At 49.4% G+C, this 11,673-nt stretch overlaps 1 protein-coding gene across 2 annotated transcripts; it reads left to right on the forward strand.

Moving 5' to 3' along the window:
- Positions 1 to 78: 78 nt before the first annotated feature.
- PHB2 (prohibitin 2) lies at positions 79 to 9,223 on the forward strand. 2 transcript variants are annotated; one of them, XM_019548882.1, is made up of 10 exons: positions 80 to 255; positions 317 to 401; positions 1,156 to 1,235; positions 1,785 to 1,969; positions 5,105 to 5,234; positions 5,821 to 5,924; positions 6,349 to 6,426; positions 7,312 to 7,388; positions 7,661 to 7,666; positions 8,632 to 9,223. In XM_019548882.1, the coding sequence occupies exons 1-10, from the start codon at positions 129 to 131 to the stop codon at positions 8,663 to 8,665; spliced, it is 906 nt and encodes a 301-aa protein (XP_019404427.1). In that variant the 5' UTR covers positions 80 to 128; the 3' UTR covers positions 8,666 to 9,223. The 2 variants fall into 2 exon arrangements, with proteins under 2 accessions (XP_019404428.1, XP_019404427.1); XM_019548883.1 differs by lacking the exons at positions 7,661 to 7,666; positions 8,632 to 9,223 and having other exon boundaries at positions 79 to 255; positions 7,312 to 7,392.
- The last annotated feature ends 2,450 nt before the right edge of the window (positions 9,224 to 11,673 follow it).

Here is an 11,673-nt window from a genome sequence, read left to right on the forward strand (position 1 = left end):
ATTAGGTGTCGGACACTTCCGGTGCCCTTCTCCTTCCGTGCTCGCAGCAGCAGTTGCGTGGGGTCAGGTCCCGGGCCAGAGATCGTGACCGTGCAACCTTCGTGTGCCCGCAGCGCCGCCGACCCCATATGGACCAGAGCCTGAAAGACCTGGTGGGCCGCCTGCCCTCGGGCCCGCGCGGCGTGACCACCGCCCTCAAGCTGCTGGTGGGCGCCGGCGCCGTCGCCTACGGGGTGCGCGAGTCCGTTTTCACCGGTGAGTCGCTGTGCTGCGCTGCGCTGCGCTGCTCACCGCGTGTCCCGCTCTGTCCCCGCAGTGGAGGGCGGGCAGCGCGCCATCTTCTTCAACCGCATCGGGGGCGTGCAGCCCGACACCATCCTGTCCGAGGGGCTACACTTCAGGTACCCGTGGGGGGGTTGGTTGTCTGTCTGTCTGCGCCTCTGTTTGACCCGGGTTCCCTGGTTCTGCGGGCTGGGTGGGACCCCAGGTTCCTGGGCTGGGAGTGAGTTTGGGGCCTCAAAGCTTGGCCCAGACTCCAGTAGTTGGTCCTCCCCAGTCCCCCTCCTGGGATAGCTGGGCCATGCTCTGCCAAGGAGCTGCTGCACCTGCACCCAGCTACTGGCTCCTGCGGGGTTGGGGGGGGCATCATGCACACAAGAGGGCCCTGGGCATACCGGGCCCAGGGGAAGAGGTTTTTTCTTCGTTCTGTTAAACAAGAGCAGAGCCTTTCCCAGTCACAAGGTTGTTTACCTTAAGAAAAGGAGAAATGTAAAGTTTCCACATACCAACACCTCTGGGTGGGTGCAGGATTAGTATCGAAGGCATTTCCAGCTCCCTTCCTCCAGAGCCCGCGTCCTTTGGTCTCCTTACCATGCCTTAATGAGGTAGAGGAGTGTCTTTATCCACCTCTTACAGCTGGAGCGTGGAGGCACAGAAAAACAGAAGTGACTTGCTAGAGATCACGGGAAATGTCTCCGTTGAAGGAGGAGTACCTGTTTGGGTCTTCAGAGTTGTGGGCTACTACCTGGAGCACATGGTCATCTTCATCTTCTCCAGTGTCATTCAGTTCTTTAGCTTACTGTACATACAAGCTCTGTGTGATTTCCTCTTACTTCACCAGCTGCTTTTCTTTTCATGTAACATTTCTCTATACAGAATTCCCTGGTTTCAGTATCCGGTAATTTATGATATCCGGGCTCGACCCCGAAAAATCTCCTCTCCAACAGGTTCCAAAGGTGAGGCCTTTTGCTTGGGCAGGACAGGGGAAGGGATCTGGCCCTCGGCCTATTTTTTGGAGAACAAGAGTGGCGAATCTGTAGCGTGAGTGCCACAAGTAGCACAGGCAGCTGCCTCTGGGTGGGGCACACAACAGATCATGGAGAGACAGGCAGCACAGCAGCAGGTAGGGAAAGAAGCAGAAAGCAGAGCAAGAGATTAGACAGGGAGCACAGAGAACAGAGCAGAAAGCAGAGCAGGCAGGAGAAAAGGATTAAAGTGGCTATCAGGGAGGTTGCGGGGCTAATTTGAGGCATGCCTACCGAAAAAAGGTCGGCTTCTACTGGAGTAGAACATAAAGCTTTTCCATGCGTCAGGATTGTGAGGTCTTGGTAAGGCAGTGTGTGGGGAGGACTCAAGTACTTGGATTGGGACAGCTGGTCAGAAGCAGGAGGCCCTGGCAGAACGGAGCCTGGGACTGGAGTCCTGGGGTGATGTGCAGAGCCTGCAGGACTTGCGAGCTATGGGGTGGCTATGGCTGTGCATCCTTACTGGCTTTCTCCTCTTAGATCTACAAATGGTGAACATTTCTTTGCGTGTCCTTTCACGGCCCAATGCTGCGGAGCTGCCCAGCATGTATCAGCGCTTAGGACTGGATTATGAGGAACGGGTCTTACCTTCCATTGTCAACGAGGTGCTCAAAAGCGTGGTGGCCAAGTTCAATGCTTCTCAACTCATCACTCAGAGAGCGCAGGTCTGTTTACTTTGCTATGGTGAGGGCTTGGGTGCACAAAAAGGACAGAGCTGAGAATGTGGAAGGTTTGATCTTTTGACTCCGAAGACCAGGATTACTTTCCTGCTGGGCACAAAGCTGGCAGATGTTGAGACATCTTGAATGACTTTTGTTTAACACTAAGAAGGAGCCTGTGTTTGTGTTATGTTTGATGCTACCCCCATAGGGAGATGGAGAAGTTAAAGTTAGATGCTTGGGAAGAAGATTTGAGGTCAAGTGGTACAGGAAGACTGAACAGTGAGGGGTACCACTTCTAGCTGAGCAAGATGCTACACCTCAGGAAAAATGATCAAAAGTAGGAGTACAAAATGTTGGTGACCACTGGGTGGATGGCAGCACTGTGGAGCAGGATCCTCAGTTGATCGCAGGCTCAGTACTAGTCTGCAGTGTGCTGCAGCTGTAAAAAAAAAAAAAAAGCTAATATAATTTTGTGTTGCATCGGGGGGGTGGTGTTTGATGCAAGCTGTGGGAGGTGATGGTGTCCCTTTTACTTAGCACTGATTAGGTCTCATCTACAGCAGTGGCCAGCAACCTCTTTCAGGCCATGGGCTAGAACAACCTAATGCTGATCTGACATGCACCAGGTGGCTTTGGTGGTGGGGAGGGGGTTCCCTATTCCCCTGCCAGAGCCACACAGCTGGGAGCTGTGCCTTTCTTGCTGCTCTTCTCTCAACCCCCTGCTCCCCAGCTGTCGTGCAAGCACAGTTTCTACCTGGAAGAGAGCTGCACTAGAGTTGGGGAGCTGGAAGCTATTTCTGCTTCTCCCCTGCCCCCCATCCCCATGCAGGTCTCCTCCTCCAGCTGGCAGCTGTGCTTACACCACACACTTGGGGAGGGGGGCATAGCTGGGAGCGGGGCATAGCTGGGAGAAGTGACGTAGTCACAGCTCTCCTGCTCCAGTACACCTCCTTGTTGCTCAGCTTCAGCATGGGGACAGCACAGGCAAAACACTGCAGCTCCACAGGCCAGAACCAATGGCTGACCTCTGTTGTAGTGTGTGCAGCTTTGGGTTTCACATTTTTACAAAGAACATGGAGAAGTTAAGAGATGGCCCAGAAGCAGGTGACAAAAATGATAAAAGATAGATGGCAAGCCACACAAGGAGAAGCTGAAATAAGTAGGTATATCCAGCTTGCAGTAAAGATGATTAAGATGGGATGTGATAGCAGGGAGAATATTTTTTTGTTGCTACAGAAAGCAGGGTGTGGTCCAGTGGTTTAAAGTTGCAGCAAAGTAGGTTTAGCTTGCATACTAGGAAGAACTCCTTCACTGTTAGAGCAACGAGGCAGTGGAATCAACTGAATAGAGAAGTCATGGAATCTCCATCTTCGGAGGCTTTCAAGAGCAGGTTGGATAAGCTGGGTCAGGGATGATTTAGGAGTAGACCTGCCTAAAGCAGGGGTGGGCAAAATGGCAGATTTGGCCAGCAGCTGGACTCCATTTCCCAGCAGCCCCTGCCCACATTGCTGTGGCTGCTTTCCATGGACCCCAGGAGTGGCAGAGCCAGGGTTTCTGTGGACACCAGCCCCAGCAGCACTGGTAGGGGAGGCAGCTGGGTGAGGAGCTGCCCTGCTGCACACCTTGCCAGCTCTGCTGGGGCCAGTCTCCGTGGAAGATCTAGCCCCACATTGTCACAGCTCTGCTGTTCCTGGGGCCTTCATAGAAACTGGCCTGCAGCGACATGAGTAGGGACTGTTGGGAAGTGGAGTCCACCATGGGCTGGACTTTGCCTGTCCCTGCTTAGAGTATGCTGTACAAAGTTGGAAGCCCAAGTACCATTTACAATCCCTGGTTGGATGTGGGATCACAAGAGATCTGTAGCCTAGAACAAGGTAGACATTGTGCTCAGCAGCAGGAGAATGAAGCAGAGTTTGACAACCAGTGCAGTTACAAAAAAAGATTAAGGATATGTTTATGGAGGGACTATGAAAAGGTAGAAAAGGGAGTTCAGTCTGTCTGCTTAGAGGGTGTGACTTACACAGCTATGCTTGCTGTCCTGTCACCAGGCTGCTGAGTAAAATGGAGGGTGATTTTTTTTCGATACATCTGGGCTTTACTGATTTGCAGGGTGGATTTAATTTAAATCCAATAGATTTAAATCATAATTTAAATAATCAACTTAAATCACTGGTCAGGAAGTCTCAGTCATTGTTAAATGATTTACAGTGGCACTTCCGAGTCTGTCAGGGAGCGTGCTGTCCCCTCGTGCCCCCTCAGCTTGGTGACTGGTGCCTGTTGGGTCTGTGGGGGGACTGGGGTTCCCCTGCAGCTAATCGCAAGCCAGGGGGAGGCACAGGGTGGGGCCCAGCATGTTTCCCAACAGACCCAGAAATGGACCAGAAGTACTTCTGGTCCACTTCTGGGTTTGCTGCCCACATGGAGGGCCCCCCCGACACTCCCGTGGGATGCTCCATGCACCCCAGCATCGCAGCATTCACAAGCCATGCCTGCTGCCTCAGGGTAGGTAGAAAAAGCTTTTAAAGCTGTGTCTATCTCCGAATCGCTGATTCTCTGAATTGGCATCAAATCTTTAGATTCGGATTTGTTCCAAATCAACAAATTGAATCACTGTTGGCCAAATCTGAATTGAATAGGGCCCACTTCACACACCCCTAGTAATTAAACCCTGGGGCTCCTTGCCACAGAATGTTGAGGCTAAGAACTTCCCAGGACAAAAGCAGTCACCCATGTAAGTGACCACTTCAGAGTATGTAGGGTTGTTACAACAAGGATTTTTGTTACTAAACCTCACACTTTGGAGTTCAAGCCAACTTCTAACCATTAAAGAAGAGGATGAGACCTAATGTAGAGAGTGGATTGTTCTGCCATCTGCCTGCTCACAGGATGTTATGGCTTCCTCCAGAGCAGCTGTGTCTGGCTGTTGTCAAATAAGATGCCAGAGTATGGACTCTCAAGCCAGGTCCAATATGGTGGTTACTAGGTTCTGCGCAGAAGTGCTGCAGCGCTCAACAACCCCTTTCCTATCGCTCAGGATACTGAAGTGGGAAGCCTGAGAAATGAACTGTAGCTCTGGAGGAAAATGATTCCTGAGGTATGGTTCTTGCTGCCCTTCATCCTTGCTCACCTTCATTGCAGGTGTCTCTGCTTATCCGCCGGGAGCTGACAGAGCGAGCCAAGGATTTCAGCCTCATTCTGGATGATGTGGCTATCACGGAGCTGAGTTTTAGCCGAGAGTACACAGCAGCTGTGGAGGCCAAGCAAGTTGGTGAGTTGATCCTGCCCTGAGCACTCCCTAACCCATAGCAAGGGGGCAACTGCTATGGAGTGTTGAATCCTGTGATTTTTGCATCTCAGGTGAAACTTGGAGTCTTGCTGAGGCCCCTTGCCACAAGCAGCACCTTGTTATTTTTCTTTTGAAATAAGGGAAGTTCTCTCATCTAATGTTGCATGAATAAAGCTACAAAGTCAGAGCCTAGCCAGCCTGTAGAACTTGGGTATTTCATGGGCAGCCTCTGCAGGTGTTTGGCCATAGGGCCCAGAGCAGAAACTACTGTGTACTCACAGCTGTGGAGAATTGGCTCCTTCAGCTGCAGAATAGCACCTCCTGTAATTGGGCTGTGGCTGTGCCAGGAGAGTCCAGTAGAAATGCATGATAGAGTCCCAGAGTGAGAGGCTGGCAGTGCAATTAAAGATCAGTTCTGGCTAGGGTCCCAAAGCCAGGTCACAGAGCGCCTTGGGGTTTATGAACCTCAGTGGGTGGACTGTTACAAATGGTGCCCTCATAGGAGGGATGGGACCCATGAAGTGGGTATTCCCCACAGTACTGATGTTCTTGGCATTTTCCTCCCAAGCCCAACAAGAGGCACAGCGAGCCCAGTTCCTGGTGGAGAAAGCCAAGCAGGAACAGAAACAGAAGATTGTCCAGGCAGAGGGAGAAGCCACTGCTGCAAAGATGATATCCTTCTTCTGGGTGTGGCTGGTGCTGAGGCATAGCAATTCTAAGAATCTGTTCCCACTCCTGGCCCCTGCCATGCAAATGTGCAAAGATGTGGGGTGAGTGGAAGGTAAATGTGACCCGTTTTCTCCTGTTACTTGTTCTTCTGCCGTGGGCAAAGTATGAGGCATGTATTCACTGACCTGCCATCTGGGTGGGTGATGGTGTGGAATTTCCATTTGCCACTGTAAGGCATTTGATCTGTAGATGTGGCCCCACAGAATTGAATAGGGAACCTGTCTGTGCCCTTGACTTGGATGAGGTATGGGTGCAGCCAGGCAGAAAGTCAAAGGTCAACTGACAGTGTTATTTCTCAGAAAACTTCATGATGGGTTTAGACGATAGTCTCTTAGCAAGTTTCCCCTTAACTTGGTGCGTCTCTCACCTTGGTGAAGCGCTGAGCAAGAACCCAGGCTACATCAAGTTGCGTAAGATCCGCGCTGCACAGAATATCTCCAAGACGGTGAGTTCATTGGCTGGAGGAACCCCCTTCCCTTAGCCATTTGTGCTCCCTTATCCATTCCAGAGGCCATGTGATGAGTCCAAGGCGAATGTGACATGCCTTCCCCTAACTGTTGCTCCTTTCCTGCCCTTCCCAACCAGGGTGAGGGTTTTCTGTAGTGATCTGTAATCTTGGCAGGGGCTAAGAGATAGTATCCCCCTGTTGTAAACACAGGTCTATATCAAACCCCAGCACCCCATGCCTGGTCGCAGTCACCCAGAATCCCCGGTATCTTGCGGCCTAGGACAAGGGGGCATATACCGACCTGTGTGAAGGTTAATGGTCAACAAGCTGGGGAAGAGACAGAATGAGCACACTCAGGAATCTGATGGCGTTGGATTGGAGACCTGGGGCAAGGAGTTTAGCCATGTCCATAATCAAGTTGTACTCGTTCAGTTTAGGTGCTCATAAACCAATACAGAACACACATGCATGTGTATGTTTACATTCAGATCCATTATGTACTTCACCTACTTTGGTTTAACTGAACCTAATTTTGTACTGAATTATTTATTCAATACAATATATTGTATTGAATAAATCAATACAGGCTGGTTTAAATCAGGCTGGGAATCATCATGCAGATACTTTAATCAGTTCTAAGTTGGCTTAAATACAGACTAAAATTAAATTTTTGGCAGTCCTTGAATATCAGCAAAACCTCAAAGGCACCTTTAACACCTCGTCCCTTCCTTGTGCTGATGGAGCTGTGAGCAAGAAGCCAGGCTGCATTCAACACCTCTCTCTGGGGCAGTTTGAGATAGTAGAGTAGTTTCACTCCTTCCACCCTTCAGGCAGACTTGCTTACACTGTGGCTTCTCCTGTCCTCATCTCTGTCCCTTCCAGCTTGCTACATCACAGAATCGTGTGTATCTCACAGCTGATAACTTAGTGCTGAACCTACAAGATGTGGATTTCACCAGGTAAGGGTGGCTTGAAGAGGATCCTGGATAGCCACCACAAATGGCTTCTCCTGCCCCTTCTCTTTGAAGGGCCTTTTGGAAGCTTTCATTCTCTCTTTGCTCATGTAGGGGTCAATCACCAGGGATGACCCTTAGAATCCTGTCCCCCATTGACTGGGCTGAGCCCAGAGTGGTTGGGTTGGGTGAGGTCTCAGGGTTCAGGTCACACTCAGTCTAATTATTTTTCTTTTCACATCTCTCCCTTTGCTGCTGCTGCTGCTCCTGATCTTCAGAGGAAGGTAGGGTACAAAGAACTTTGTTTGTACATGGTTTCCTATGTGTGGGGTTATGCAGGCTGGTGGGCATTGCAGGGCAGCAAGGAGTGCTAGACTGCGTGAACAAGGATGAGCTGATTTGAGGTTTAAGGTTTGCTGATCTGAGATTTGAGCAGCATAGGTTTAATTCCCTGCTTATCAGCAGACTTTGTGTGACCTTGGGCAAGTTGCTTAACCCTTCTGCTTCTGTCCTGCCTGTAAAATTCCAGTGGTAGGACACGGCAGCCTCTCAGGGGTGCTATAGGGATACATGCAAGTTGCTCTGTGTGCTAGAAAGGTGGGGCAGTGCAAATGACAAGAAGTGGCAGGCTTTGTGAGGAGTACAGAGTAGTAAATGAGCATCCTCAGTCATACAGTGTAGGTTGGGACCAGGGTGTCAGGCGATGGATAGAGATGATATTGGGAACATGGGTGGGAGGGGATGGGGTGGAGGTGCTTTCTCCTTGCAGGCTTCCTTTCCCTCCTCTTTGCTACCAGCATTATGATTACCTCACAGGCCAAGTGGGCTGAACGCCTCCGACCCCAAGTGCAGGGAAGGGATCTTACTGTGGTGTCCTGCCCCAGGGCAGCTGTCCCCAAGCTTGCTGGGCAGGACCAGTCCAGCTGCAGTTGGCCTTCAGTGCCCAGTTGAAGACGTAGAGCTGGGACCTGGGAGCCAAGACTCCCAGGTTAACATTTCGTTTAGACGCTGCTGAGATTTGTGGCCTCTTAAGTGCTTGTCCCTGCTTTGCCTTTTATGGGTTGAATTTCTGCCTGTCCTGGGCGGTTCACAGGGCTTTGCAGGAAGTGCTAATTAGCTAGGACTGAAGGGTGGCTTCTGGAATACTCATTAGTGTGTTATTAGGGTCTGGATCCAGTCTGAAATGCCTACCATCTGATGTATGTGTCCCCCAGCCTGAACTGTCTTGTTTCTGTTTCCTCTCCATCAGCGACAGCCTCATAGGCAAGCAGATAAAGAAGTAAAGCGGCTAGAACCATCCAGAAGCATTTACACTGACTGGCAGAGCGAGGCCTGCAAGCAGTCATGATGATCTTCCCCACTCCCTACCCCAACGTTCCCCCTTACTGGGGCCCTATAATTTGATTGCCCTATCACATTGAATTCTCAGTTCAGTAGCCAAGTGAGGGGATTCCCAGTTCCCCACTCCCTCTGTATTAACCAGCTCTACCATTAAGCCAGCCTAGTGATAAACCTAATCCGCATCTTACTTGGTTACTGAAGAAGATTCATGTGGTGGTGAGACCAGTGGAGCTGATATAAGTCCTGGCAGACTTGCCATCTTTGTCAGCACGTGGATTTTTATAGGTCTGAAATCAGAACTGTTCCTGCAACACCCACATGTCTTTATATCATAGCACCAGTGCCTGGTTCTCTTTCCAATGAGTCTCTGATCACTTTTCTCCAACTGAGGGGAAAATGAGCTGCCCAACTCATGAATGGATGGCTTGGGGGCTTCTCTCATGGCTGGAATCTCTATCTGTGCAACTTTATCCACTCAGTTTATAAAAAAAATAAAATAAAATTGTGAATCTACTGATGTGTAGCAGGTGCATTCAGTCAGAAAATGGGCTCTGGGCTTGGGGAAGTGGAATCAGAGTGTTGGGACTGGTTGGAGGAAAGGGAGAATGAAACCCTCATTCCTCTAGAGAAGGTGGTTGGTGTTTGGGAAGGGAGGGGCAGGGCACGTAATTTGTGTTCTGGTAGGAGGTGAAAGGAGCGAAGTGTGCATGTTTGCAAAGGTGGGAAGGCGATTGTCCAACTACTCTAGTCCTGGCTTTTTCCCCAGTGTTGGTCATTCTGGGGAGCGACTTGTAGTGTCATCCTGCAGTGTCTGTTTGCTATGACAATGGAAGTATTGCTTTTTTTTTTTTTTTTTTTTTTTTTTTAAACAGTACTATTGTAAACTAGAGCCCTGCTGGCTGGTGATAGGACAGCCCATCTTTTATGCAAGTTCCTGGGTGAAAGGCTTGGTTGAGCCAGTCCCATACACCAGTAGTTCAGCTGAAGGTGAAAGGTTACTGCTATGATGAGTGGTATGGACAGTATCTTCACCAGACAATATTTAGGGGGCTGGGATTTCATCATCCAACATTGGCTCAGGCACCATCTTTTGAAGCAGAACTGGCTCTGTTCTGGGCTGTAGCATGACCCCACTCCCAATAAAGCCACTAGCAAATACTGGAGGGAGATGCAGTGGCCCTAGCAGTGAAACCAATGAAGGTTGGCTTCCTTTTCAGGCCCTACCAGGCAGAACCTTCCATCCTCATTTTGCACGGCTTTGCTAACAATGCTAAAACTTGCTGTTTTCTAGGATGCCAGTGCTGCCATACCACAGTACACAGACTGGGGAAGCTAGTGGGAGTTGATAGTTCAGTGGCTTAAGCAAGGTCTACCCTGCAGCCTATCATCCATCCTGTGGATGGGGCAACTCAGACTGCCTTAGCCTTTCCCCTCTTGGACTACCAGTTCTAGATGAGGAGGTGCTGCTTGGCCCTGCAGCTCTGCTCCGCCTGTTACTGCAACAGCAAACTCCTAGCATGTGGCAGAGAGCTATCTGTTTCAGAGAGTTGCAGAAGTGATGGAGCTTTATCTGTGGATTTGGCTCTAACTCGAGGATGACCTGGTTGCACTGGGTTGGTGAGGCAACAATCATCACAATAGGACCAATAGTTGGTGAGGCGTTGGGAGGTACTGATCATAATAAGGTAATTCATGATGCTAAGGATACAAAGGCATAGGAACAGCAAAACAAGGACACTGAACTTCAAAAGGGTGGAGTTTAGTAGAAACAAGCCAGGAATAGATGGATTAAAAGAAAAAGTCTAAGCTGTTTCTTAAGGACACATTGGAAGCACTACATCAAACTGTTACAACATGGAAAGATCAGAGGAACTGCAAGCGACCAGTGTGCTACACAAGGAACTTATTTACAATCTGGAGAGCTATTTACGGGCAATGCAAGAAAGGGCCAGTTACTGAAGACATGCAAAGGCATTATATGTAAGTATAGGGATAAAAGTCTTGAAGGCAAAGGCAAAAACCAAGGAACCAAGAGCAAAGAGAAGAAGTTCTTTTAATGGGGAAAAAGATTAAGTATATTCTTGGTCAGCAATTCAATAAAGAAAGTGAAACATGAACAAAAGCCTCAAAGAAACAGCATAGGCGCTCAAGCCTATTTTGCTCAATCTGAACAGAAGGCTAACCTAAAAGAATTGCAATGTAAATGGAGGAGGAGAAAGGGCTGTAGCTCATGATAGGTAAAGCAGGCCTCAAGAAACTCATTCACACTTGACAAATGACAAGATGCTCAAGACATCTCAGAGCCAGTATTAATTGGATGCAAATGCTTGGATTATAGACAGAGAAAGTCCCAGAGGCCTGGAGAAGGGTAGATGTAGGACCTACTTTTTATAACAGAAGGAAAAGGAAGCCCTGAGGTGTTATAGATCAGTCAGGCTGACTCCAATACCTGCAATTACTAGAGCAAATCAGAGTACTGTTTATTTGTAAACATATAGGTTGATGGGTGCTCTCTAGCAGCCAAGGCCAGATCAATGTGATCCTGAATGGGAGAGCAAGACTCTTCAGCCAACCTGAGTGATTTCTAGGTACCACCAGGAGCCACGGGTGCACCCCTGCGAAAGTTCCTAGCATTACCTGTCACCAGTGTCCAATGCTTCAGAAGAAGTCCATCATGAGTCCAAGTGCAGCTTGGCTGGCGTTTAGTGCCACATGCACAGTGTGCCTAGGCTGTGTGCCGCCCTCACTGCTCTGGTGCACTACCATGGGAAGGGGAGAAGTGCATGTTACTTGAGCCCTCTGAGTGCTATGGGGCAGTGCTGCTATAAGCTCTCTTCCTTTGGCTACCTCATAGGTCATGTTGAATATAGCATTTCTGTGGGTTTCTAACTTCATTTTTAAGCAAACATCATTGTCAGATGTGGCATCAATTCACAAAAAATGCACAAGG

Source organism: Crocodylus porosus, unplaced genomic scaffold, assembly GCF_001723895.1.
Source record: "Crocodylus porosus isolate Cpor-Errol unplaced genomic scaffold, CroPor_comp1, whole genome shotgun sequence".
NCBI classification, from domain to species: Eukaryota; Metazoa; Chordata; order Crocodylia; family Crocodylidae; genus Crocodylus; species Crocodylus porosus.